At 39.0% G+C, this 26,709-nt stretch overlaps 2 protein-coding genes across 2 annotated transcripts in view; both read left to right on the top strand.

Annotated features, from left to right (window-relative positions):
• otogl (otogelin-like) overlaps positions 1 to 19,573 on the top strand; it is a 40,745-nt gene extending 21,172 nt beyond the window's left edge. The window contains 26 exon segments of the mRNA XM_036585694.1: positions 91 to 369; positions 901 to 1,018; positions 1,133 to 1,212; positions 1,736 to 2,430; positions 3,330 to 3,507; positions 3,615 to 3,757; positions 3,864 to 3,887; positions 4,047 to 4,139; positions 4,238 to 4,421; positions 6,092 to 6,309; positions 6,386 to 6,527; positions 7,102 to 7,287; positions 8,073 to 8,285; positions 8,432 to 8,536; positions 8,649 to 8,756; positions 9,134 to 9,235; positions 9,456 to 9,560; positions 9,653 to 9,693; positions 10,582 to 10,645; positions 10,806 to 10,984; positions 11,511 to 11,615; positions 13,906 to 14,025; positions 14,113 to 14,158; positions 15,360 to 15,431; positions 18,956 to 19,035; positions 19,155 to 19,573. Coding sequence (XP_036441587.1) covers positions 91 to 369; positions 901 to 1,018; positions 1,133 to 1,212; positions 1,736 to 2,430; positions 3,330 to 3,507; positions 3,615 to 3,757; positions 3,864 to 3,887; positions 4,047 to 4,139; positions 4,238 to 4,421; positions 6,092 to 6,309; positions 6,386 to 6,527; positions 7,102 to 7,287; positions 8,073 to 8,285; positions 8,432 to 8,536; positions 8,649 to 8,756; positions 9,134 to 9,235; positions 9,456 to 9,560; positions 9,653 to 9,693; positions 10,582 to 10,645; positions 10,806 to 10,984; positions 11,511 to 11,615; positions 13,906 to 14,025; positions 14,113 to 14,158; positions 15,360 to 15,431; positions 18,956 to 19,035; positions 19,155 to 19,355 — 3,881 coding nt within the window. The 3' untranslated portion in view covers positions 19,356 to 19,573.
• A 2,144-nt stretch (positions 19,574 to 21,717) lies between these two features.
• The window catches only part of ptprq (protein tyrosine phosphatase receptor type Q), a 64,144-nt gene continuing 59,152 nt past the window's right edge, over positions 21,718 to 26,709 (top strand). Inside the window, exons 1-6 of the mRNA XM_036585404.1 lie at positions 21,718 to 22,118; positions 23,162 to 23,275; positions 24,003 to 24,144; positions 24,943 to 25,200; positions 25,280 to 25,500; positions 26,459 to 26,639. Of these exons, the coding sequence (XP_036441297.1) occupies positions 22,065 to 22,118; positions 23,162 to 23,275; positions 24,003 to 24,144; positions 24,943 to 25,200; positions 25,280 to 25,500; positions 26,459 to 26,639 (970 nt within the window). The 5' untranslated portion in view covers positions 21,718 to 22,064. The remainder of the gene's footprint in view (positions 22,119 to 23,161; positions 23,276 to 24,002; positions 24,145 to 24,942; positions 25,201 to 25,279; positions 25,501 to 26,458; positions 26,640 to 26,709) is intronic.

Here is a 26,709-nt window from a genome sequence, read left to right as displayed (position 1 = left end):
ATGAAATGTTTTTCTTTGGTGGTGGTGTTTTGGAAGCTGGAATGCAGTGGCATTGGAGACCTTTTGGTTAGCCTGCTATTGTGTGTTTAGGACTCCCCACTGTCTCACTGGAGTCTGCTGAGCGCCCAAACTACTTCCTGTGTGTTATGGCAAATCGGGCAGTGCGGCTGGAGCGGTGGAGACCTGGGGAGGACTTTCGTCGCCAGGCAACCTTCATTCATCACCAGGGCTTGTGGTTGCCAGGGCGATCCTCCTTTGAGCTCCATAGTCAGAAGGGCGTCTTCCTCACGCTCACACACACACATGCACGTGCACAGAGCTACGACAGCTCACACTCCTTCAAGGCCAGCAGCAGTTTTACCATTGAGGGTAAGAAAGTTCTCATAATCTCTCACACCATACACTACCGTCAAAAGTTTGAGGATACCTTTTTGAATTTATCACTTTTCAGTTACGAAAAAATGATGTATTTTACAAATATTTACCAATTCTTTGGGCATATGAACACACACATAAGACATGATTTGGTATTAATAGTTTTGCCTAAACATTAATTTAAACACCTAAAGGATTTAAATGTGTTGAGTGCTGACATCACAACAAAAAAAATGAATGAGATATATGTCATTTTTCCTTATCAATCTGAACAGCTCTCTACTGAAATGTGCCTTTACTATGCTTCTGCATTTGCAAAATTAAAAATAAATAGAAAATATAAATAGAAAAAAAGGTAAATGTCACCAAATGTGGGTGCTACCACCTTTGAACCACAGAAGTTACCAGCTCCAATGATAACAGGTCCAAGCATCTGTATACCTTCTCTGCCACAGTTTCATTAATCAAATATTTGGTGTGTGTACTTTGGTTAGTTTTAGTGTACATGTTTTGCTCATGTTTCAGAGAGCAGTTTTGTGATCCCGTATCGTTTGATGTGTGAGTGGAAGTACCATGCGTGTTCTAGCCCATGTGTGAAAACATGCAGCGACCCCACTGCTACACGATGCCATTTCCTCCCTCCGTAAGATTTGGCATTTAACATGCTTATGGATTCAGAGCCTCCATTCTCAAAGCACATTGTTAAAATAACAGTGAATACTTCTGCTGTCTGAAACTCCTTTACTTTTGTGTGCAGTGTAGAGGGCTGTTTTCCTCGCTGTCCCAAGAGCATGGTGCTAGACGAAGTCACCAGGAGGTGTGTCTATCGAGAAGACTGTAAGTTTGAACTACTCTGCTTCTTCATCACTTTAACCATCATCACCTTCACATTTATGTTTATCCCTTTATGAATGATGCAAAAATGTGGCTATTTCTTTTTTGTCAGTCTGTGATTTCTCAATGCTATTGTTGCGTTTATGGCAAAACAGCAAAGAGCTTAATCTAACAAAGCTGAAAATTCATAGATTTTTGTTTAGTTTGTGTGACAAACTGCCTTTATGAACAGGAAAATGCATGAATAGGAATATAAGTAACATTTCAGTTGTGCATTTTATCATCAAAAAAAATCACAGTGCATCCAGAAATAAAGTAAGACTTGTTCATCTTTTATGTAGTGAAATCAAGGACGGAGAAATCAGTCTAGATGATTTTTACATGCTCTGAGAATGGCAGTGTTTTGATTAACTTCCTGTCAATGCCACGGATGGAATACTTGATCTCTAGTAATTTCATCAAGGAAAGGCCATCTTTTGTCCAATGGCTTTTTGTTAAGATGTTTTTGAAATGTTTTCCTCTGCAGGTGTGACGCTCCCACCAACTCCTACACCATACATGTTTGTGACCCGCTCCAACAGGACAACCACAGTTTCTACCACAACAGTTCCGACAACTACGACTACAACTACCACAACCACTACTACCACAACAACTACAACTACTTCTACTACTCTCAGAACGACCACTACTGCTCCTACTACACCTCCTACTACACAAAGGACTACCAGCACAACAGAATCTGTAGCTCCCAGTACACTTCCCACAGAGCCTGTTACATCACCTAGCACATCCTCTCCCTCACCCTCCTTCACTACACCTGCCATAACTTCCTCTCCTCCAACTACAGAGTCCACTCTGGTTACCACAACCACTCCCACCACCACAGCCTCCACCACCCCAGAACCTACCACACTCCCTACCACCACCACAACCACTCCATCAACAACTACAGAGATGCTGACCACACTTGAGGAGACAACCACAACAGAAACTCCTTCCACCACTCCTGTGGTTACCACAACAACTCCTCTCCCAACTACCATGACCACAGAGACGACTTCCCTCTCCACAGTGACAGAGGAGTACTACACATCTGTAATGACAACAGAAACACTCCCGGAGATCACATCCACCTCTCCCTCACCCTCTCCCACGCTGGAGACGGTTGGCATTACAACTGTGCTCCCTCCATTCTTACTGCCCACTGGGCCCTGCACGGTGAGAGCACTGTTCCCTACACATGTCATCCTTATAAACATATGCACATTATAAACATGTAATTATGTCCAGATGTTTGTAGACACCTATTCATCCATTTCACTAACTTGAAGGGGTGTCTGGATACTTCAGGACATGTGTATAGATATTGTACCTGTCAAAGGACACAGCTGATTGGATGTATGTTTTTCATACCCTAAAAACAATTAAAACCAAAGACAATACTTTAAGTGCTCAGCATCCTAGGTGGCTCCTCAAGAGGTTGCTTGAGAGAATGCCAAAAGTGTGTCAAGGCAGAGCCCTCCCTAGTTTGAGGAGCATGAAAGATATATATATCTATGCTATGGTCAGTACGTAATTTCATATGCATTATTCCAGAGTTTTATATCTTTACTTATATTCTAAAACTAATAAAAATAGTGAAAATTGGGAAGATGTGTCCAAACTGAACAGTATATAACAATAACAATAGTAATAACCAAATTTCTCTAACATTAACACACATACTCATAAGCACGCCTGTAACTATAAATCTTTAAACCAGACAGGTGGTGAAAGCTCATTTCTGCGACTTACCAATAACTCCTTGTAGCTTGAGGCATTCTTGCGCTGCTGCCAGCATATCCACGTCAATAATGAAGTGTTACGGCTGCAGGGTGGGTTTAGAGAGGTGTGGTGCAGTTCAAAATGAGCTCTGGTGTAAATTTGCAGACAAACAGCCTGTCACAGAGAGTAATGTTTCTTAAATTCCAATAGAAAATATTATATATATATATATATATATATATATATATATATATATATATATATATCCTGCCTTCCGCCCAAAGGACAAAGGGGAATAAGCTTCTTAGATGAGACGATGCGCGAGACATTATGGATGTTTTTTCCCCGTTCAGCCTCCATACTCTGTGAGAGTGGATGAGTGCAGTGAGTACATCTGCTTTAACGGCCAGCTGATGCTGCACAACTCCTCGCAGCACTGCAGATTCAACATCACCCAGCCTCAGTGCAACCTGCTGGGCATGCCCATACAGATCAACACAGACCCATGCTGCCCACTGTGGCGTTGTCCCTGTAAGACACACACACTGTACACCAGAATCAAATCAGATAGTTATATTATTGTACAAATGACCCCAAAGTGGTATTGATAATCTGTACTGATGTATATGCATTTTCAGGTCGCTGCTCAATAATCTCAGACCTGCGTGTGATCACGTTTGATGGGAATAATGTTGCTCTGTATGATAATGGCTCCTATATACTGGTCCACCTACCCAGAGAGAACATTGTTGGACACATTGAGAAATGCCCCACCAGTGAGGTGAACAAACATTCACTTTGACATCAGTATACTCACAACATTTACACAAGAACTGTATTATTTTCTGACCTTGAGTACTCATTTATTTTTCAAATCTCTGTTTTAGAGTGTGAACTACATCAGACGACCCGTAAGTTTTTTTCACTGTCAAGCATCAAGTCACTATTCTGAATGTTACTGACAGAGAGAATAGTGCGCTTTTCATCAAAACAATAATCAACATTCTTTCATTTTGTTCACCTCTTTGCTTCTGTCTCTTTCTTGCTTTCTCTTTCACATTCTCCGACAGACTCCTACAGGTGGAACTTCTGGTTTATGTTTTAAGAAGTTGAACATAACCACTCATGCCTACAGGATCATGATCAATCGCTTTGACCGCAAGGTACACAAACTTGAAATATGTGTACAGTGCACAGAATTTTGTTTGTGATGTATTTATGACTATTGGCCTGTAATGTTGCATTGTGTGGCTGGATGTAGGTGTCTGTGAACCAGATCACTGCTCGGCTGCCCTTCACTAGGCTGAATCTGCAGATTGATGACACAGGAACCATGTATAGCATCCATACTCCTAGTGGAATCAGCATACAGTGGTACCACAGCACCGGCATCATGGTCCTTCAATACGGAGCCCCTGACAACACTTCTACCAGAGGCCTCTGTGGTTAGTGTGTGTGTGTGTGTGTGTGAGGGAGGGAGGGAGGGAGGGAGAGAGAGAAACATGTTTCTGTCTGTATAATGTTGAAATGTTTCTCCTTTTTTGACATATGTGGACATATCAGTATTTGACCTTCAGTTGAACAGTATGTATAGGTAAATGGTATGTTTTACATTAGGTGTTTCCTATAACTGTCTACCAGTTTCTGACATCTACTCTGAGAAATCTTTGCCCATTTCTCCATACAGAGTTCTTTCAACTTTGCAATGTTTGAGGGGTTTCTTGTGTGTACAGCCCGTTTCAAACCCACCCAAAGCATTTCAATGGGATTCAGATGTTGGCTTTGACTAGGCCATTCCATAATCTTTCATTTCTTCCTTTTGAGCCATTCCTTGGTACAGGTACTTGTTTGGGATCTGTATCCTGTTAGAATGTCCACTACTTCAGCTTCAACTTTTTTTACAGATGGGGCTCACATTCTTTTTAAGCACTAACTAATATGAAGGAGAATTCATAGTTGATTCTGTATTTGCAAGTTGGCCAGGTCCTAAGGCAGCAAAGCAGCCCCAAACCATAACATTTCCACCACATTGTTTAATAGATGGTAGGAGGTTCTTCTGATCAAATGCTGTCTTTAGTTTTTAACCAAACATGGCTTCTGCTGCTGTGGCCAAAAAACTTTATCTTTGACTTGTCTGTTCATGGCACATTGTTCTAGAAGTCCTGGTCCTTGCGTAGATATTCATTTGCAAACTTTAGTCTTGCACCAATGTTTTTAGATGGCAAAGCTTCCTTCTGGCATTTGTGCAGTCTTTTTCTAATGGTAGATGCATGTATTTTTACATCAACATTGGCAAGAGTTACCTGCAGATCCTGTAATGAAATTTTGGGGTTCTCAGAGACTTCTTTTAGCATCTTACGGTCTGCCCGTGGGTTGAATTTGCTTGGAGATGATCTTCTGGACAATGGAATGATTGATTTCCAATATTTTGGATATCTTCTTAAACCCCATCCCAAAATAATAGGTATCTACAACGTTCTTTCTGAAGGCTTTATAGAACTCTTTTTGTCTAGGCATGTTGATACTATACACTCCAAAAACAAAGAGCAAACCAGACCAGATATCTGAGGTTTAAGTAAAACAGGTTCCTCCAAGATATTCTGTAATGGTGTTCTAATCATTAGCACTTGGACCTGATTTCAATTTTACACGTTTGAAGTAATATATGTAAGGGTGTACTTTTCCACATAAGAAAATTGCCTTACAGTTTATTTGAGTTGTATAAAGGATGACAAAAATGTTAAAAGTGACAACTTTTAAATTATATCAGTTTTATCTATCAACACTTTTAAATGAAGACTCGGTATCTGTATCTCCACATATGTTGAAAAAGTAAACTTTTTATGGGACATACTTCTTCACATGACTGTATGTATATGTGTATATAAATGTGTAATTAATGTGGTTTGTTACTGAAAGGGTAATTTGTGTGTATACACTATTTAGCAACTTCAAAATGTTTTTAATAAATGGATATGTTTTCTTTGTCAGTTTTCATTACCTCAACATATTAAAACTGACTTATTTTGAGGAGAACAGTAAAACGCATTATAACATATGTGATAACATTTGTGACTGTACTTCCTTGTGAATAATGCTAATTTTTCAATATTAGGCTGCTGTGATGGAAACCCTGCCGATGACCTGCGTCTGCCCAATGGGACAGTAATGCGTGATGTAGAGGACATCCCTGTATTTCTCCACAGCTGGATGGTGGACACTTCAGAGGAGACGGATTACTTCCGCCGAGTTGGAGACAACTGCACCACAGGCAACTGCACTAAATGTTTCCAAATGCTCAACCAGAGGCCATTCTCCAAGTGTCACCACAAGGTATTTCATACACTTAAACATACATTGTCTTTTTGTAGCAGCTCATGTTGAAATGTGCGATTGATACCTTGTTTAGGTTTCACCGGAGCAGTTCTGTGATAAGATCTGGGCAGGTGACCTTCACTATAAGGAGCATGAGTGTGATTTTCTGGCTGCTTATGTGGCCATCTGCTATACTCACCAAATCTGCTTCAGCTGGAGGAAAAACAACTTTTGCCGTGAGTGGTTTCTTATACCGCTGTGCCTTCATTTACAGTGGTCCTGAAAAGTGTTCGGACATTTGTGTCATACTTAAAAATGCATTAAGTTTATTGTGATAGGAAAGAGAGAAATCAAACCAAGTGGCATTTATTAACAGACCCTTCCAAGACTATAAATTTGGCAAAGTGTCCTTTCAAAAGTTGGCTGGGGTGTTTGAGCATCTTCTTTCTCCACACAAAGAGCGAACTGTTTGAATACTGTGAAACAAATATCATTTTAGTCAAAATTTTGTGAAGTAATCTAAAGAGCATGATTTAAGTTTACAGTTAAATGGTAGATAAATGGTTTGTTTTGGGGGCCACTGTACACCTAACTGAAACGTAAACCTCAGCAATGAAAAGCATTTGGGCACTCAGGGTTTTTTTGTCAAATAAAAGACCAACAAAACAATATTACAATGAGAATAAAACAGAACACAGACTCACAGTTCTAAATGCAGTGTATACGTGACGTGTATATCTACATTTTTGTTATTTAGTGTGTGTGTTTTTAGTTACTTACTGTGTTACTGTGTTTTCTTGCTTGTGGCAGCTTTGAAGTGTCCTCCTGGGAAAGAGTACAAGCCATGTGTGAACACATGTAAGACCAGGACATGTCAGAATAGAGATTACTATGAGGAGAGCACCTGTTCCTCCATTCGGGAGGAGTGTGTATGTAAGAGTGGCACTATCCTGCACCGAGCTGACTCAGCATTCTGTGTCACTGAGGACCAGTGTGGTGAGCATCACAGTCTTTGTGTGTGTGTGTGTGTGTGTGTAAGTGCTGCATGACAAATAGATTTTTTATCTTCATCAAACCATGAGTTTCCACGATAAACACATTGCAAAGGCCTGAGATAAGAGAACAGCCAACACCATTTACGCCATAGACATGTGTGCATGGGCGGGTGATTTAATTAAAGTGTAAAAAAGAGAGGCAGAGAGCAACAAACCCAAAGGAGGAGGACAGCCAAGCAACACCATCATTAACACTTTGAGTCCAGTAGCACATTTTGCCAGCATTTTTTCCACCCTATCTTTTCAGTTTAATAATTCAGAAATTACATTGTCACAACAATTGGGAACTTTTACACTTTCGAAATTAGTGGTGCTCAGCAGCGTTCTGTGAGAAGATATCAGTGAGTAATCTGGTTTGGAAAGCATAGGTGTGCATGTGTGTATGGAGAGGAGCAGGGGAGGGGGAGGGGGAATGTTGTCAGGTTACCATCAACCAAAGTCCAACTCACACACATAATAAAATTATATGAAATTAAACATTCTGAATGCAATGTATATCAGGTAATATCAAAGACGTAATTTGACAAGATAGTACATTATCATTTGGCAACTTTTTGTTGTCCTCAGAATACTTGAAATATTGAATAAAACATTTAAAAAATCTACTTTAAAATAGCAATTATTAATATTACTTATTATATTAATATGACTTGTGTGTTTGTATTTTATTATTAAATGCTATTAATGTGTGTGTCTGTATGTTTTTGTTTAATCTGTTGCTGTCAGTTTGTACGGATAATGAAGGCTCTCCACGGGCTCCGGGGGAGGTGTGGAATGGCTCGCTTCGAGGCTGCTGTCTGTTCAGCTGTCTGGAGAATGGCAGTGTGGTGCCAGTGGAGCCTGAATGTCCCCCCGAGCCAGCTCCACTGTGTGAGCGTGAGGGAGAGTATGCCATTGATGTGCTTGAGGAAGGAGCCTGCTGCCCCAAAAAAATCTGTGGTATGTATACTTACCTCTTCAGGGTGCAGGGTGGTAAGGGTGCAGCAGGTAAGAAACTTAATGCATGTGAAATTCTTTGAACAAGTATAGAGTTGAGCTAATGTGTTCTTATTTGTTTGTCTGTGTGTTTGTGTGTGTGTGTGAAGAATGTAATCTAACCATTTGCCAGAATGATGTTCCTACCTGTGAGAATGGAAATAAGCTGGTGATTGGCTACAGCACCCTCTCCTGCTGTCCAGAGTACCGTTGTGGTCAGATAGATTTTTATGTATTCTTTATTCCTTGTTGATGCCACTTTCATGAATACACTGGCTTGCTCCTGTTTGTGGAAACAATCAATCTAAGGTAGATGTCCTTTTGTAGAATGTGACCCTCAGGCCTGTCCCAGTGTCCCTACCCCCGAGTGCAGAGAGGACCAGTTCCTGGTGGAGGTCAGAGGACAGCATGACTGCTGTTACACTTATTTGTGTGGTAAGACAGCTTTCTGAATGATCTTATCTTAACATCTACAAAACTTCAGAATTACTGCTACAGATTGGTAATTGATAAACACACCTCACTTTAACCTCTTAAATGCTAAGAACTTGTCTTCCTCATTCTTGTACTTACATAGCTTACTTAGTGGTTTCATAGTAGATACTAAATAATTCATAGTAATTATGAGGAAATAGCCTTTAGAATAATAACTGAATAATAGACCTACAGTTTAAGTGCTTAACTCTTATTGTAACCTATTTCTGTGACAAAACACACTACATAAGATAATTCTCTTTTCTATGGCTGTGAAGGTCTCTGTGATAATTAGAATTTTTAGATTACTGCATTCTGACAATGTGTATGTTTTGCAGTGTGTGAGTCCTGTATGGATCCCATCCCAGTGTGTTTGCCGGGAGAGATTCTGGCAGTGGACATAAACACTACAAATCACTGCTGTCCCCAATATCACTGTGGTAATTCAGCACACACACATGTAGCAAAAAATGGTGGTACACAGCACTTATGCACATAGAAATGCACAAATGGTAATAACTAAAACTGAAATATTAAAGATTTCTATTATTGCATAATCAAGTAGAGAAACCCTACAGTGCGGTAAACATGTCATTATCCATTTTTTAATCAAAGGTTATTAAGGGTTACAAGTAAATGGTCACTGCTTTTTTTTGGTAGTGTGTGACATGAGCCTGTGTCCTGAGCCCAGTATTAGCTGTGCCCCTGGTGCTGCATTGGTTAGAAGGCCTGTACCTGGCAGCTGCTGCCCAGAGATCCACTGTGGTAGTGTACTTTCTCACACAAACACTCACACACGCAAAACTATGTACAAATACGATGAGCTGATTTGTTCAGAACTGTTGTCTCTTCCTCAGAGTGTCAGTGTCAAAACATCATACGGCCTCAGTGCACCGCGGTGAGTCCTTCATTCTCTGTTCCACATTCTGGACCAGCCTTCATGGGAAGGCACACTGCAGAACTAGCCTTGATGCAGCCTTTTCTATAGATAATCAAACTGCATGTAGAATTGCCTGCTAATTGCATTACGCTTGTGAGGCACAGAGTTTAAAAGGTGCAGAGAAACAGTGGAGCTGCCAACAAGCTCTGGGAACCTTGATGAAGAAATAGCAGTGTTAATAAATTAAGGTCATTCTTAGCAAAAAATCTGAGTGCGTAATTCTTTGCAGTTTCAAAAAATATAAACAATATCACGGAAATTGTTTAAGAGACAATAGCATGGAAAGCCAGTACCATCTGAATCACTAGACAAACTCTTGAGGTGTTTGAGGTGTTGAGTTTTTCTTTTGGCAAATACTCTTTCAGCATGTCTCCAAGGCCTTTCAGCATGTCTCCAAGGCCACAGTCTAGCTTTAACATAATCTGCTACTGTTTTTAAAAGAAGTGCAACATTTTCTACTGGTTTTAAGAAATGGTCAAAATTCCATGCAAAACTGGAAAGCTCAAAATTTTATAAATTGAACGGAATGTGTAATCAGCTGCATTTCCAACATCTCCATAAATTTTTTTCCTGATTGGGCTTCAAATGCATAAGCATGATGGAGAAAAACCCATTTTGCGTTTTGCTCTGTAAATGGTGCATATATGGCACATTTAGACTAGAGTTTTGTACATAACACGTACTATTTAAAACCTTTTACAAAAGCTGTAGAATATCTGGTCTTATGAGTCAGTAGCATTAAACTGTAAATTACTTTTTTGAAATTCTTTTCAGAAGCCTATTTGTAGACTTCATCAGACATCATCTCATTTCTCTAAATGATCTTTGACCTATTTTGGTATTTAGGGAGAAATTCAAGTTGAGGAGCCAGATTACACTGGTACCTGTGGCTGCACTCAGTACTCCTGCAGTAAGACAACACACATAGACATACATCTACTGATCTCTACTGATCTCATATGAAATATATATATATATATATATGATATATTTATCAAATGTGTAAATATATATATATATATATATATATATATGTGTGTGTGTGTGTGTGTGTGTGTGTGTGTGTGTAGAGAAGGCAGATGTGTGTTTGTTTCAGGGTGTGACTGTGCTTAGCCCAGGCCAGTCTATGGTACAGTATTTTGAGGGTGAGCTGTGCTACACTGTGCAGTGCCTCACACACAAAGACCCCAGCACAGGCTTCTATGCTATGGACGTGACAACTGCCAACTGCTCCGAAAAGTGTGAGCCCGTAAGTCCTGCTGAAACAGCAAACTGTCCACTATACAACAGAGTGGTCATTTATTTAATTGTAGCTCATGTACATCCAGGACCTGTTAGAGAAAAATTATTTAGAAAATGGCCATGATCTTGCATATGGAAAAGAATATGGGATAACCAGTGCTGTATTCTAAAGGCTTGTTCAGGCAAATTGAGAGATTACTGCAGCCACTGATTGATTCAGAAAACACTCTAATACAACTGCCAGTGTATCAAATATGCAACCCTAAACTAAAGGCAATAAGAAGAATCAGTTTTAAACATATAAAATACAGTACTCCCAATTTAGTGTAGAGTGAAGAGAGTGTGCTGGGGATATTGTAATGGGTTTCTGAGAAACTTTAAGAAACATTAAGCTGAAGAGGCATATTTGGCTTTAAAAATAAACAAAATTAGTCCTGAACCATAAATGAGTTTTGTAAATACACTGTTGCCTTTTGAGAAGGTGGTCTTGTGTGCAGTTTCAGCTCACCTTATCTTGTCTTTTGTTTCTAAAGCATCAGGTGTATGTCCCATCTTCTGACCCCCATGTGTGTTGTGGCTCCTGTAAAAACATCTCATGCTCATTTTCCAGTGAAAATGGAACTACAGAAGTATTTATGGTATGTCTGATTTTGTTAAACATATTGCACACATTCAGGTATATAACAAATTACATAGGTCCACTAGTCACTTCATTAAATACACCTCCTTGTTTCTACACTTATTGTCTATTTTATCAGGTCCACTTACCATATAGGTGCACTTTGTAGTTCTACAATAACTGTAGTCCATCTGTTTTACTGCATACTTTGTTAGCCCCATTTAACCCTGTTCATCAATGGTTAGGACCACCATGGAGCAGGTATTATTTGGGTTACCATTTGTCACTGAGTGCAGTGAGAAGATCCACCACCCAAATAATACCTGCTCTGTGTCCTGTGGGGGTCCTGGCCATTGAAGAACAGGGTAAAAGAGAGCTAACACATTATGCAGAGAAACAGATGGACTGCAATCTGTAATCGTAGAACTACAAAGTGTACCTACTTGGTTGTTAATAATAATAATAATAATAATAATAACAATTTTATATAGAGAGCACTTTTCATACTGGTGGCAGCTCAAAGTGCTTTACAGACAGGGGATAAAGCTAACAGTGATAGAAGAAACTATGAGTATTCATTTAAAATTATATAAAACAATGACAGATCAAACTAAAAAGATAAATACCAAAGAGACAAAGAGTTTTAATTAAACGCTAAGTTAAGTAGATACATTGTAAATGTTTCTTAAAAATGTGCACTGAGCTTGACTGTCTAATAAAAAATGGATTTGAGTTCCACAGTTTAGAAGCATCATAACCGAAAGAGGCCTCTCCACGTTTTCTGTATTTTATGGAAGGTATTTGCAGAAGGCCAGTATCTGCAGATCAAAGATCACATGTTGGAACATAAACAGACAGACATCCTGTAATGTAAGCCTAAAAGATGCAGGTAGCCAGTGCAGTTCTTTCTAAACGGGGGTGATACGAGCTCTCTTTTTTGTTTTCTTTAGGATCTGTGCTGCTGCATTTTGTATGAGTTGCAGAGGATAGATTTTCTCAAGAAGCCCAGTAAAAAGAGTGTTGCAGTAATCAAATCCGCTTGTAACGAATGCATGAAAACGTTTCTGCATCATTCTGGGATAGAAAAGGCAGAACTTTAGCACTAAATGATAAAAAGCTACTTTAATGACTGTGTTTACATGCTTGATAAAATAGAGCTCATAAAGCATTTTGAGTACCAAGGATCAGTGTTTCAGATTTTTCATGTAGTTGTTGAAAATTTTGTGACAGCACACACAGCTGGTAAGACAGAGTCTTGATTTTCAGAAGGAATTGAAATGTATAGTTGTGTGCCATCAGCATAAGTATGAAAATTGATAATGATTTGTTAATGATATCACCTAGAGAACTAAAACTGGAAAAATAACTTTTTCTAAGACTTAAAAATGAAGGTTAGAAATTGGTCTAAAATTATTTTGCATGGAAATGCTCCTTTAGGACTGACAAGATGGGATGACATTCACCCCCGCGTGAATGTCCATAGTTCTGATGTCCTCGTGTTTACTCTGAGCCACAGTAAAACACTGATATATCCAAGACCTGGGCACTTGGAAAATTTAGGATAACACCATTACATCGAAAGGCAGATACTTTCAGATGTCTGATCCTGGAGTCCCTGATCACTAAAACATCATCCTGAGTAGTTATCCAAGGCGCTGAGGCAGGCAGAGAGCTGAGGGCTTCGAACTGGTTACTGGAGGAGAAGGAGGTGGTGGAAGCCTTCACTTTTCCCAGCCATGCTGGCGTTCCCAGCATCCCCAGACCCGCTCCGGTGTAGGAATGAGGTTGAGGAATCCCAGTGTTAGCCGTGGACATAGTGCTGAGGCTGGAGAAGTCAATATCGTCACAAGACTTGGTGGACCTGATATTAATTTATACAAGGCATTCTGCTCTGCTTCCAAATGTGTTTCCCACTTGTGGAGCTCGGTCTGCTGCTCCAGAGAAGCCCTGATCTGCTTATCCAGCTGCTGCAGTTCAGCTCAGTGTCTGGTTGCCATTTTCTCAGCATCTACAGAGAAAAGTTAAGGTCATTTAGACTGGAAACTAAGACAACTGAGCACAGTTATTAACAAATTAAGGCAGTGATTAAATATTCAAAATAGATAATAATTTGAAAGATTAAAAACTCTAAATGTATTAAACATTGAAGAAGCAAATACACAAATGTGTGACCTATTTCAAAGGGACCAGATCAAATGGACAAAGAGTGTAGATACAGAGTAGTTGTACTTGTAGTGGCCAGTCGGTGAATAGTTGCAATGAAATCAAATTTAACTGTCTGAGTGTGTGCATGGGTTGTATGATTATAGGCGGGCAGCTCTTGGGTGGCTAACTGCACACGATTTGACTGTATGGAGACTGCAGTGGGAGCAGTGATTCTCGCCTCCGGAGTTGTCTGCCCCCCTTTCAATGACACTGAGTGTATTCAGGTCTGTAGTCAACACTGCCAAATTTTGTTGTTCTGAGACTGTTGTGGCAATTTGTCCTCCTCTATAACCTCTATGATTTCTTTTCAGAATGGAGGTGTGGTGCAGACATATGTGGATGGCTGCTGTAAGACATGTAAGTAGACAGGGGACGTGGCTTTTTGTGCTTTCTGGGGTTGGTGAGTGCTAATTGCAGCAGCATGAGGGAGTGGCAGTGCTGGGCTTAATGGCTGTTGGTTTTGCCTGTGGTTAAACTGCCCCCCTTCTGCCCTGGAGGAAGTAAAGCACATACTGTACACCTCTTACAGGCCTCTCTTTCCCTTTGTCTCTCGATCTGTATTTGATTATTTCCTTTTCCTTTATCTCTAAATATTTTTTTTCACTTGCATTCTCTCAATTTAACATCCACAGAGTGGTTTGAAGGGATAAAAAAAATGATCCACTGTATTTTACAAAATTGACAATAAGTAACTTTTATACTGCTAGCACTGATATTTTTAGCCTATATTTTTATAAGGTTTAGTTTCTAGTAGTGTTAAGCTGAGCAGTGAATAGTTTAGGATAGTTTACGCTTGCAAGATATTTTACTACTGTCTATAACTTCTTCTTGGACAGTCTTTCTGTTCCTCCAAGGCCTGTGTTTGTGTTTGGTGTGTGTGTTAGCTTTTGAGCTAGCTGGGTCTTGTGCTGTGATACTGGTGTTAATTTTTTTAAATTTCTCCTTACTTATTACTGTTGTAACTTGATTGTTCCTTTACTTGAAAACCAGAATGAAATTTTAAAAAGAACATCAGTTATAGACAAATTTAGGGGTTATTTTTTGAGGATACTGCCTTAATTCAATATGCTTAATCATATCGATGAGCTTGACTCAATAGCAGTTTGCATGAAGCTAGCCTCAATCATCTGTTCATAATCTAATGTTTTAATTAGACTGGAAGTGCATGCTTGGGAAACTCAGAGGTGGTTTAAGGAAAAACTGGCATGTGCCTTCTGTGTTTGTGTAGGTGTGTGTGGGTGAGTGTCTTTAAAAAATAATTCGAAAAGTGAGTCTGAATGTAATTTTTCACATGTCAATATATGTTTGTTAATCTATATGTTAATGTAAATTATTGCTTATATTACCAGAGTTGTATATGCATGCTATCCAGTGTGAAGGCATGTGGTTATAGTGGTCGGGGCTTTTGCCTGTGGGGTGGCTGGTATGCTTTAAGTATCTGAGGTGAGGAATAAGCCATGCGGTTCTTTCCAGTTGCGCGATGTGCATGCTGGTAGAGCGAGTTTGTGACCTCTGGACAGTGTGTGTGATTGTGAACATGCCCCTGTGTGTTTCTCAGGTGCTGGACTTGGTTTGTTGCCTTTTTCCGTTAGTCCAGTAACTCCCACTGCTAGTACTAACTGTGACACAGGTACTCTCCCATCCTCTTCTTCTGTTTACTCCACCATAAAGGAATACTCCAGTGTTTGCCCACCTAGTATCTGCAGCATCTGTATTGTACCATTAGTTACCATGGTCAGTAATTTTGATGTGATTCCTTGTTCTTAGAAAATAACTGAAAACTCATTAACTTAAAACAAACCATTGGGCAGTTGCTGAATTATGTGAACAAATATTTGAAATAAGTGTCTCTATAATGCAAATTCAAACTACAGCCATCTATAACAGTGCAGGTTTTATAATAAAAACAGACATGAGAAAATGTCACACCAGCCTATTCTTATGAAAGTAGCAGAAAAGCAGTTCTGGTTTCATTAATTTTTCCCAAGGTTTTCCCAAGTCAGGAACCTATAAAAAACACCCATATGACTACTCAGGCTGCAACATTCACCACAACACCAAGATGGTAGCATGCCAGTTGCAATGTTGTGACCACCATAACTGCATATTTCCTTTTCTTTTTCCTTGAGAGCACATCTATGAAAAGTGATGTGCATTTTAGACCACAAGGGCTGTGAAACTTGCTGTAGGCCCTTGTATTAGTGAAGCTTTTCCTACCAGCCACATGCGGCAAGCGACAAAAAAATACTGTTTGAGAATTATTTGGCTGTCTTGCGTCTGTATAAAACAAGCTTGCTGTTGATATTTTATTTTGTGGTATTTTATGGCCTAATAAAAATATATGATAAAGAGCTATTCTTTTTAAAATTAACATCCCCGCCTTCCACCCAAGCATGCACGTCTACAGTAGTATCATTTATAAAACTTTGCCACTGCAACTGCCCTAAACACTATGTGTAGGAGAAAAGATTGTGATTGTGTTTGTGTGTGCTTAAAAACAAGATAAAATTGCACAGTGTATGCCTGGTGGGAATATGCCAAGGCAGGCTGTTTAAAGTGACCAGCAACTTTGCGTCTGACTGACAGGGCATCAGCAACACTTTACTGTGTGAGCACACCCCACGATCGCTGCCAGCTAGTCGTTTGTTCATTAGCGCATCAGCGTACAATGGGCTTATGCCACTTAGTATCAAGTGGTATCAGTTGTTGGTGTCGGTGCATTTTTTACAAGTACGAGCAATAACAGAATTCAGCAGCTGCCCATTGGCTTCCAATATAAGTGAGTTTTGAATCAACAGGTTTCCGTTTCTTGTCTAAGTACAGAGAAACACATTGTTGAAATCTCTGTGATAATCACTTATATACTACAGATGCAGCAGATAGAGATTATCTGCCTACTATATAAAAATGCTGCAGTATTCTTTTAAGAGTGTGTGTGTGTGTGTGTGTGTGTGTGTGTGTGTACGTGCGTCTATGTTTGTGTGTGTGTCCATTACTTTCCACATTACCATCATTTTCTATTCCACTTCTCTAGTATGTATGAATGTGGGTAAGTGCCACATGACTTGTTGTCTCTTTGTCTGTTCTTACCCACACACTCTATATTACAGGTGACAGCTTCATTTATCTACACACACCCTCCTCCCGCACCCCCCTACCCAAACACACAGAGACCAGCACCCCTGCATACCAAACACTTCACCACTTGTCACTCCCTCTCAGCACAGATGTGGAGTGATGATTTATCTTCTGTTGAAACATGCTGATAAGTCCAGCAACTTGACTTCTGATGTATGGACCTAACATCCCAGGAATTTTAGCGTCAAAGTTTAATTCATGATCCGGAAATTTCTAGCAGGATACAGGGACTTCTCTCTAAACAGAAAAGCCTCTGGATAAAATTCCCTTTTACATATGACTGGATTTGAAAATAGCTCCAGTTTCCTTTTTAAAGCTACTGGCCTTAATGAAGCTCTACAGCTAACAGCTACATTGTGGCATGTGGAACATCACCATGAACACAGACTTGTCAATCAAATGCATTCCCCAAGGAAAACTACAATAGTGGAGGCTCAGTAGGCACTGAGCTCTCTTTTTGTGTCTGTTCGTATGTGTGTGATAGAGAGAGATGTGTGTATATGTGTGTTTAAGTGCACTTGCTCAGTGTGAAGGACACATTCGTTTATTTAACCTGCCAAAACACAGTGTAATAACATTTGACAAGCACCGTTATTCTCAGTTAAAAAAAAAATGAAGTAATGCTTTAAAGTGATCTCTGGGTACGTTAATTAAATCTCAAATATTCCACTGACAAAATTAGAAACAAGGTAGGTATCAGAAAGAAAAGACGATTATACATACAGTCATCTCCACAACTATTGGCACATACGGTAATTATGGGTAAAAAAAAGTCATGAAAAAATTGGCTTTGTGGTTAGTTATCTCAGTCTCACTCTGCAAATATTAGAAAAATCTTTAATGAATGTAAATTGATGTATCACATTTATTGGCACACCTTAAAATTCTTAGGAACAAAATGCTCCCATTTATATTTTATATTTAAAATCCACCTGATTGTTTAGAAACTCTTAAGCAATACTTTCCTGACTTAGTTTTTCACTTCCTTGGGTATAAATATGTGGTTATACTGAAGTCCTTCATTCATCAACATGGGAAAGATTAGAGAATACAGTAATAAAAATGAACCAAAAGTGTGTTGACCTTCGTAAATCAAGCAATGACTATAAAAACTGTAGTTTCATGCATTTTAAGGCAATAATTAAGAAGTTTAAAACAGCTGGAGCTTTAGTGCATGCAGGGATTGTAAGAATGGCAAAAAGTTCTCCAGTTTCTCTGATGGATTGAAATTTGCAGAAGCTGGATGTATTTTGAGGTTACCAAGTCTGCAAAATTGCAATTAGATGCTACTCCCATGCCAACAAACTATTTGAAAGGCATGCCAGAAGAAAGCCTCTACTTTCATCTGATCATAAACATACTTGCCTGAAGTTCACTAGATACTACTGGAACTTTGACTGGAAAAATATAGTTTTCTTTTTTTTTTAGCAAGAAACAATCCAAGTGGAATTTGTGTAAAACGAAGGATGGTTATACAGAGAAGAACCTAGTATGAGGCTTTTTTCTCCAGGGGTCTTGGGAACCTTGTCAAGGCATGTGGCATCATGGATGAAGTACCAGGAGACTGATAAAGAACATACATCCAAATCATCCAAATCTAATGTTTCAGTGAAAGAATTGAGCTGTTGACATGCCATTCTCAGTCCCCTGACCTTAACTCCATTGAAAACCTGTGGGATGAGCTAAAGTGGAGTGTCCAAAAGAAAAGGCCTAGGACCCTGGTGGATCTAGAGAGTTTATGTATAGAAGAGTTGTCTCAGTATTCTCTAATCTTATAAAGTATTATAGGAGAAGACTTTTAGGTTGACAAAGGTACTTTGCACAAAGAGTAAATACCAAGGTGCTAATAATTGTGACACGATTCCAAAAAGTTTGATGTAACCTTTTTTACTCATCTTTACCAAAATTGCCAATAAATATGGAGCTGAGTGTGTGTTAAAGTATTACACAAGCAATATATGTTGATAATAAATGTGTGGAAAAAAATGTTACACTGCTCTTCCTCCATGTGTTTAGGTAAAGAGGATGGTAAAACATGTAAAAGAGTCGCAATTAGGACAACCATCAGGAAAGATGACTGCAGAAGTAACGCACCAGTGAGTGAGATTTACATCGCATCAGCTACATTCATGCCATTTAAAGTTTCTCCGAAGCATCCTGAATAACTACCTCACCATCAACTCCAACTCTTTGTCTCCGTTCCTCTCTCTGTCAGGTCACAGTATACTCATGTGATGGGAAGTGCCCGTCTGCCACCATCTTTAATTTCAACATAAACAGCCATGCGCGCTTTTGCAAGTGTTGTCGTGAAAATGGCCTACAAAATCGCATCATCCAGCTTTACTGCACACGCAATTCTACTACTGTGGACTACAGCTACCAAGAGCCTATGGACTGCTCATGCCAGTGGAACTAATAACTGTTAACAGCTAGTGGTACATAGCCTGTATACTCTCTCAGTGGCCATGTTCAGTTTTTACTGCACAGATCAGTAAAACTACAAACTACTAACACCATCTTGTAGTTTTAGGGACATTCAAGTCTGTGATTTATCTGAGAGTATTATGTATGTTAATCACATAGATGAGAACATAACCAATAACTACTGTTGAATCAGCTAGACTTCTAGATGTAATAACATGTCAAAAGAATAATATATGTGCACAGATGTAGTTTGTCAGTATCAATATATCATGCAGTTTTTTGCTAAGAAATATGTTGGAGCAAAATTGATTCTTGCATATTTAATTTTATTACGTAGTCTATCGATTTTTGTATCTTTTTAACCTCATGTTTTATTTAAGTGGTAACTTTGTACTTTTTTGAACCATCAATTTTTTTTAAAGACTTAAACTACCCTACAGGGAGAAATAAATAAGCCAGTTCTGAGCAGGTCTTTGAGTAGCATTTCTATTCAAACTGAAAATGCATCCGAATTCTTTGGGGGAAAAACATTTCCCTATGACCACTGGTATTGATAGAGGACAGAAATCCCCTTGGTAATTAGTCAATGGCTGAATTTCTGGAAAATTAGGGGAATTTAGATCTGCTCCTTTGGGAAGAAAAATGAAACAAGACGCAGATATCATTTCAGATATGGATATCAAGATCTCCCAGGTGCTACTTAATAGATAATGCATTTATTTGATGCTGTGTTTGGAAAATTCCATTCCATTATTTTTATTATTTTACCTTTGCCAGTAGCTATTGTAACATAATCTTCACAGCGATCTGGGCCTAAAACTAAGTAAACCAGAGACGCCAGTGGTAAAGAAAAATCATGTGAATTATGGTGAAGAAGATATGTACAAAGGATCTTCTAGGCTTTAGTGGCTCATAGATGGATGTTAATTTATAATGCCAGAACAGTTGCTTATACTACAGAAAATCAGGAAAGATAAGGGGAGAGCTTTATAAATAAAAATGAGAGAAGATAATATTTACCCCTGAAACATCTGGACTTTACACTACTAGCTATATTACAAATTACAAGTGTTTGGAAGAGTAAATGTAGATAAAGCAAAAATGCAAAAAATCAGCAGGCAATGTGCGATCAAGCATTATGCAGGAGTTATAAGCAAAAAAATCAAAAGCTGTGGATGTGGATGTACACCAGGCTACACTCTTGTGAAAGATTGGGCTGCCTTGCTTGTCATTGTCAGCTTTCATGTTTATCCATCAATGCATCCCACGCTGTGGTCAGCCCCTGTCTTGCTGAGTTGTGTTATGGTTTAATAGCTGAGTAATTAAAATGTTGGAGGAGTTCACCTCCTCTTTGTGTGAATCTGCTGAATCGTGACTTATGATGACACCAGTGTAGGTCAACAGCCTTTTTTGGATTCGGTCACTTTCACCACATCTGTGAAAGACTCTATGCTGTATTGCGCATACATTAATAACTTTTTTGTTAAAGTTTTGCATCCACACAAAACAGCCACAGAGAATGAACACGCAGTTACATATTTGTAAATCATACAGTGGCCTCCAGAATTTTCGGTACCTTTGGTGAAGCTGAGCTAACATGCTATGACATGAAATCTCAGTTTATCATACTGAATAAATTATACTGTAAATATGTGAAAAATCTAACATTTCAGTTCGAAATGATAAATAAAATACACGTTTTTTTTTGCCAAAACGTAACATCTTTGTGAAATGATAAATTTGAGCATTTTGTTCATCTTCACCAAGGTTGCCAACCAATAACCACTGAAAAAAACTTCTCATCTGACTTTCCCAGTTCAAAGTGAGCAGTTCTTAAGCTCACTTTGAGCTTCTGATAAAAAACAAACCGTCATAGAGATCAACAAGGGGAAAACATCTTTTTTCACGACTTTTTCTTAAAACCAATGCTGTGAGTTCAGTTTATCAAATTAAATGGCATTTTACTAGGTGTGTTCACTATTCGACATAAAAGTACTTTTGTGGGGTTGTTGTGTGGCGTCCAGCCGTGCATTTTGTCACGGTGAACCCTTCATGCACTGACCTTAAAAGACTCTGAGTACGATTTAGGGCGGGTGGGCTGCCTCTGTGGTCATGGAATGCCTGTGGCACTCGGGAAAGAGGACAAACTGCGTTTTTTCCCCACCTATATTCCGACAATCCCTGCGTCGGGATTGGCTAATACTGTTTTACTAGCGGGTTCTGCGTATGAACTGTGGCTAATTGTATTTAACGACGCGGTGGGACTACGAGCCAATCCAAGCACAGCAGGCGGGGTTTGCTTGAATACGGGTGTTAAACAAAATAATAACGCCGGCGACTGCGGTGAAGGCTCATGTGGTGAGAGCGGCGGACTGGGAAACGGAATGGAGACCCAGCGCGGCAAATTCAAAACAGACATAAACTGGTTGTTGTTTTTCTCCGTCAGCGACTTATTATCATTCCGATGTTTGGATTAGTGTTCGTGACCATGGGTTTGTTTAATGGTAGGAAAGGCGTAGCCCTTTGCGAAGAATTTTTCAGTTTGAGGTAAATGGAATGTAAAATTTCATGTTTGTGCCTCACCGCCTTTAAGTGTGTTCATGAGCAAATCTCCCAGCGCTGAACAGGACTGTTTAAAGCTGTTAGTAGTGTGACTGGCTGATACTGGGCGTCTCCGAGTTTTCACAGACACCACAGTCTAATGTGGCTAATGGATACCTTGGCTCCTCTGTGGATATCGGGGCTCCTGATTCAGGTAATGAAAGCTGTTTATTTACAGGTTAAAATACAAGAGGTGGTGATGATGCGGTTTAATTTGCTGTAACCTGAAGGAAGATACTGAAGGAACACTCAAAAAAAAACAACGGAAAACACGTTGACATGAAATAAATAAGTTATATTGTCTTTAAGTATCTGGTTTACGTAAACTAGACTAAAAATTAACAAAAGTACATTTCCGTTAATGAAAACTGTTGACGCTGATTGAAGGGGATTTTCATTCCAGTGAAACCCAAATAAATAGCACTGAAATGTTTAAATTTTGTTCAATCAACAGCCGAACTTTGTGACGAGATAAAGTCTGTGTATACTGATTCTATTCAATGTGAATGGATGGAAATGTGTGGCATAATTGAATTACGATCATACAACACTTAAATTTTTGAGTGTTTGTGGAAATCCATATAGGATCAAAATGCAAAAAGAAGCATTTTTTTTTTTTTTTAAGACAGCAATTGCCTTATTGACAGTGAATGTGGAATTGATTTAGGGTAAGAAGGTTTTTCTGAAATCCCAAGGTGTCTAGATATATTATAGGCCACAACGTTAAAAAGAGACTGTATTTAACCCCTTAAAATCACAAGCTTATTAAATACTAAGGCTTATTTTTCAGTTACTACAGGGACTTCAGTGCACACTTTTTAAGCTGTTCTTAGGTCATAGAAGTGTGTGATAAGACTTTGGGCCTGCCGAGGGACCCTGGGCATTTAAAGGGTTAAACCCCAAAGTGCATGGCTTTAAATCAACAGCTGACTCATAATTCATAAATACTTTAGATTCGAGCCAACAGTAAAGTACAGATGCAGCTTCAGTAAATGATAAAGCATGGCTTAAAATAAATGTTGAGTGGAAAATTTATTTGGAGGGTCTATTGTGTGGTCTAGGGAATGGTACCAGCTTTGGATGCCCAAAATGAAATGAAACTGTTAAAATTATTATTATTATTATTATTATTATTATTATTGTGGCATAATCTAAGTCACTTCTAGAGGTATCACATTTATCTGTCTTTTTCCTCAGGTGTTAAATGTCCCTGGCCTGAGCAGTCAGTCCTCTGTCTATCTACAGGTGGAGTTTTGCTCTTTTCCTCCAAGTTTTGAGCCTCATACTTACACATTATTATTAGGTAGCAAGGTATGTTTCCAACACAACTTCTGCAATCTGTTTTAACACATTTTGTGTCGCATTGTTATATGTTGTCTAATGCACATACATGTTTATTTAAAAACATAATGCATTGTTTAAAGGGGAACTCCACCAAAGTTTCTCCATAATTCAACCACTGAGATGCAAAGTCATTCAGAGTGGTTTGGTGTGAAATGGTGCATTGAAGGGAAACTTTTAAACTCTCTCTTTTCACTGGTGGTGATAAAAACCAGCAGTTGCAATGTCTACGACACATTTACTATCCAAAAATGATCAGTGAACCTGGATGTTTTCTGAGTTTTTAAATGTAATGTTCAAAGTGGTAAAATAGTTTTAAATCCATAAAATATGTTTTCTTTAGGGGCTATTTTTCCTTATAGCTCTCTCCATATAGCTCTTTGCCATGTATATATATTTTTTTGTTTTAGGCCAAATTATTATCGCAGAACTATCATAAAATAATGTCTCAGACATCAGGCAATGTATTTATAAGCATTTCATGTTATATCTTTCTGTGAGGGACCAGAGACATTAAATGCCTTAGACATGTGATTCCTAACACCACCACTATGAACAACTCTGACTCTCTAGAGAGGAGAATTTCACATCAAAACACTTAATTTGCCAAATTTTGAGAGATTGAGAGCATACCCCTTTAACACATATGTTTTGAGAGTGTACAGCTGGACATTAAAGAGTATCGTCTCTCTGGCAGGTGCTGAGCAGCAGTGCAGTGTGTGAAAGTGTATGTGGGTGTGTTATAGATGTAAGTGTGCCACAGGGGGCCAAGGAGCTGAGTCTGAATCTGCAGTCATACAGACACATGCAGCTGCTGGACAGCAGATCATTCCAGCTGGGTGAGAGGAACTGTGCAGATTTTGGGTTTCCGATGTTTCTGTTGTGATGACTCCCTTAACGCTGCAGCATTTTTCATCCTCATCTCTGTTTGCTGGATCTGTAGCCTACCGTCAGTTAGCACAGATGATAACTTTGATATTCACTTAGGAAGAACAGAAAACCTGTTGCCTCAAAACTCACTTTTAATAGAAGTTACTGGGCAGATACTGTGTATACATGTTCAAAATAAGGATTACACAAATTTGATACAACAGTTCTTAGGTCTCATCGCAGCTTACAACACTTTAGATAACTTTCAGGCACTAGATACAGTAAAAAAGCAGTGTTGTCCAACTGCCCAATGGCTTCTGTTATTATTATTATTATTTATTGTTATTATTATTATTTCTTTTTTTTTGTTAACCATGTTTTGAGTCCCTGGGTTTTCTTTTCTAAGTACTTTTCGAAAATTCTAAATTTTTGTCTGTAAACATTTTATTGGAAAACACAATTAACAACAATAAGACTGATAATCAAGTAATAACAATCAGATGATACAGGAACAAGCTAGTAATAAGCTAGTCTATTAAGAAGCCTAAAGACCATGACAGAAGACAGGATGATCTAGAGAAACATGTGTATGGTGGCCAGTCAATTTAAATTGACTTGACAACACTTATCTAAATAATAATAATAACATTTGAATGTATACTACAGATACAGCAGATAGAGATTTGGTTGAAAACCACTGGGGTTTTGCTTTTTTGTAGCTGTGAGTTTTTATGAAGCTAATTTGCTCTGTTTGGTTATCTTGTCAGTTCCTCTGAAGAGCTCCTTTCTGAAGGTGGAAGTTTCTTCTACCAGCGCTCTGTTGAGCTGGACTGGCTGGAGTAAAGGCCAAGCACTGTGGATATGTGTAGATCAGCAGTGTTGGGTCCTCTCCTCCTTTCGGCCATCCCGTCTGGTAACAGGACTACAGCCTGGAACTCATTATGGTGTCACTGTGAGGAAGACAACACAAATTCCACATCTCAATATGACCATCACACAGAAACTGCAGCTGGCTATAAAGACAGGTACACAGGCTGACACACTCTGTCCAGCACACATTCATGCCCTGATTCATACTAACTGCATGATTTGTGTCTCGTACAGGCCAGTGTCCTGTGGGCTGGATTGCTGTAGGCTGGAGCTGCTTCCAGGTGAAAGCTGGTGGAGGCCTGGCCTGGGCTGAGGCCCAGCAGACATGTGGGAGGACAGCCCCTGGAGTCCATCTGGCTAATCTAAAGACAGATGCTGAGTTTTTGTCTGTTTCATCCCATCTACAAAACCATAACCACCTGCTGCTCCTGTGGACAGCTCTGAATGACCGACAGGTATCACACATTGAAAGTGCACATGCACACTCTTACATACACACAAAAACCTGCAGACAATGACATGTGATGGCATGATGTTTCATTCAACAAATTAAAAATCCAAGGATTATACTCCCTTTAAAAAACCTCTAATTCATATTTCTAAAAGGGGATTGTTTATCAATTCCACAACAACAGATTTACAGTATTGCTCTTGAAAATTATGTTTTTGACACTTGCAGAAACAAGGAACGAAACAAACTGTTCTTACATGTCAGTCCAAGACATGCTGGTTTTCTGCATTTTTCCTTTAATGATAAAGCAAAAATAAATTAAAAAGCTATAATAGTTGACAGTGTACTGAATTTTTATATATAAGATCATAAACAGTCCAGTCATCATCCATGTCAGATAGGGAGATCTTAAGTCGCTTATCATGTAAAATGGCAATAACCATGCGCACAGTGTCAGTGTTATTAAACATATACTTTTTTATCAGTCCTCATTCCAATACTGAAAATAGAGTTTTAGTAAGTCTCAGTGACCTAAAGCTCAGTTTAATGGGAACGGGACACTAAAAACCTGGAGAAAAAAGTAAGAACATCGGAGTTTGTCTGTGTGTATTAGTGTACAGTCAGCCAATAAAACAATAAAATGTGGCCTGTGCAAAAGTTATGGCACATTTAAATTTTTTTATGTTTTATCATTTTCAAGGATGTTAAACAGCAATTAAAATGTGCATAAGAACACCATATTTAAATTTGTTTCCGTGCAACTTGTAATCACAACTTGTTTACTTGTTATTTGACTGGGGGTGTTCAAGCCTTCACATGCATATATATGTATATATATGTGTATAGTTATGTTGATCTGATGAGTTATGTAGACCTGAACTGAACTCAAGTAGGTTGCTCTTTAACTGAACGCTGCTATAAGTATACATTTCATTACACTCTCTTTTCTGCTCTTTTTGCAGGAAGAGGGTGACTTACGCTGGTCTGATGAATCCACATACAACCTCAGTGTTGATGTGATGTCATCTCTCTCAGCCAATCAGACAGACTGTTTTGCGCTTCAGAAGAACGCCACTGGACCTGGCTACTTCCTGACCTCTCTCTTGTGTTACTTGCGGCTCCCCTACATCTGCCAAACAGATTGTGAGTGAGAGAATGAGAGAGTGCTTGTCATTGCTATTTCCTCCATAACTATGTGTAGGTATACTGCCTT

The sequence above is a fragment of the Colossoma macropomum genome, unplaced genomic scaffold, assembly GCF_904425465.1.
Source record: "Colossoma macropomum unplaced genomic scaffold, Colossoma_macropomum, whole genome shotgun sequence".
NCBI lineage: Eukaryota > Metazoa > Chordata > Actinopteri > Characiformes > Serrasalmidae > Colossoma > Colossoma macropomum.
Note: the sequence above shows the minus strand (reverse complement) of the source record. Positions and strands in the feature narration are given on the sequence as shown.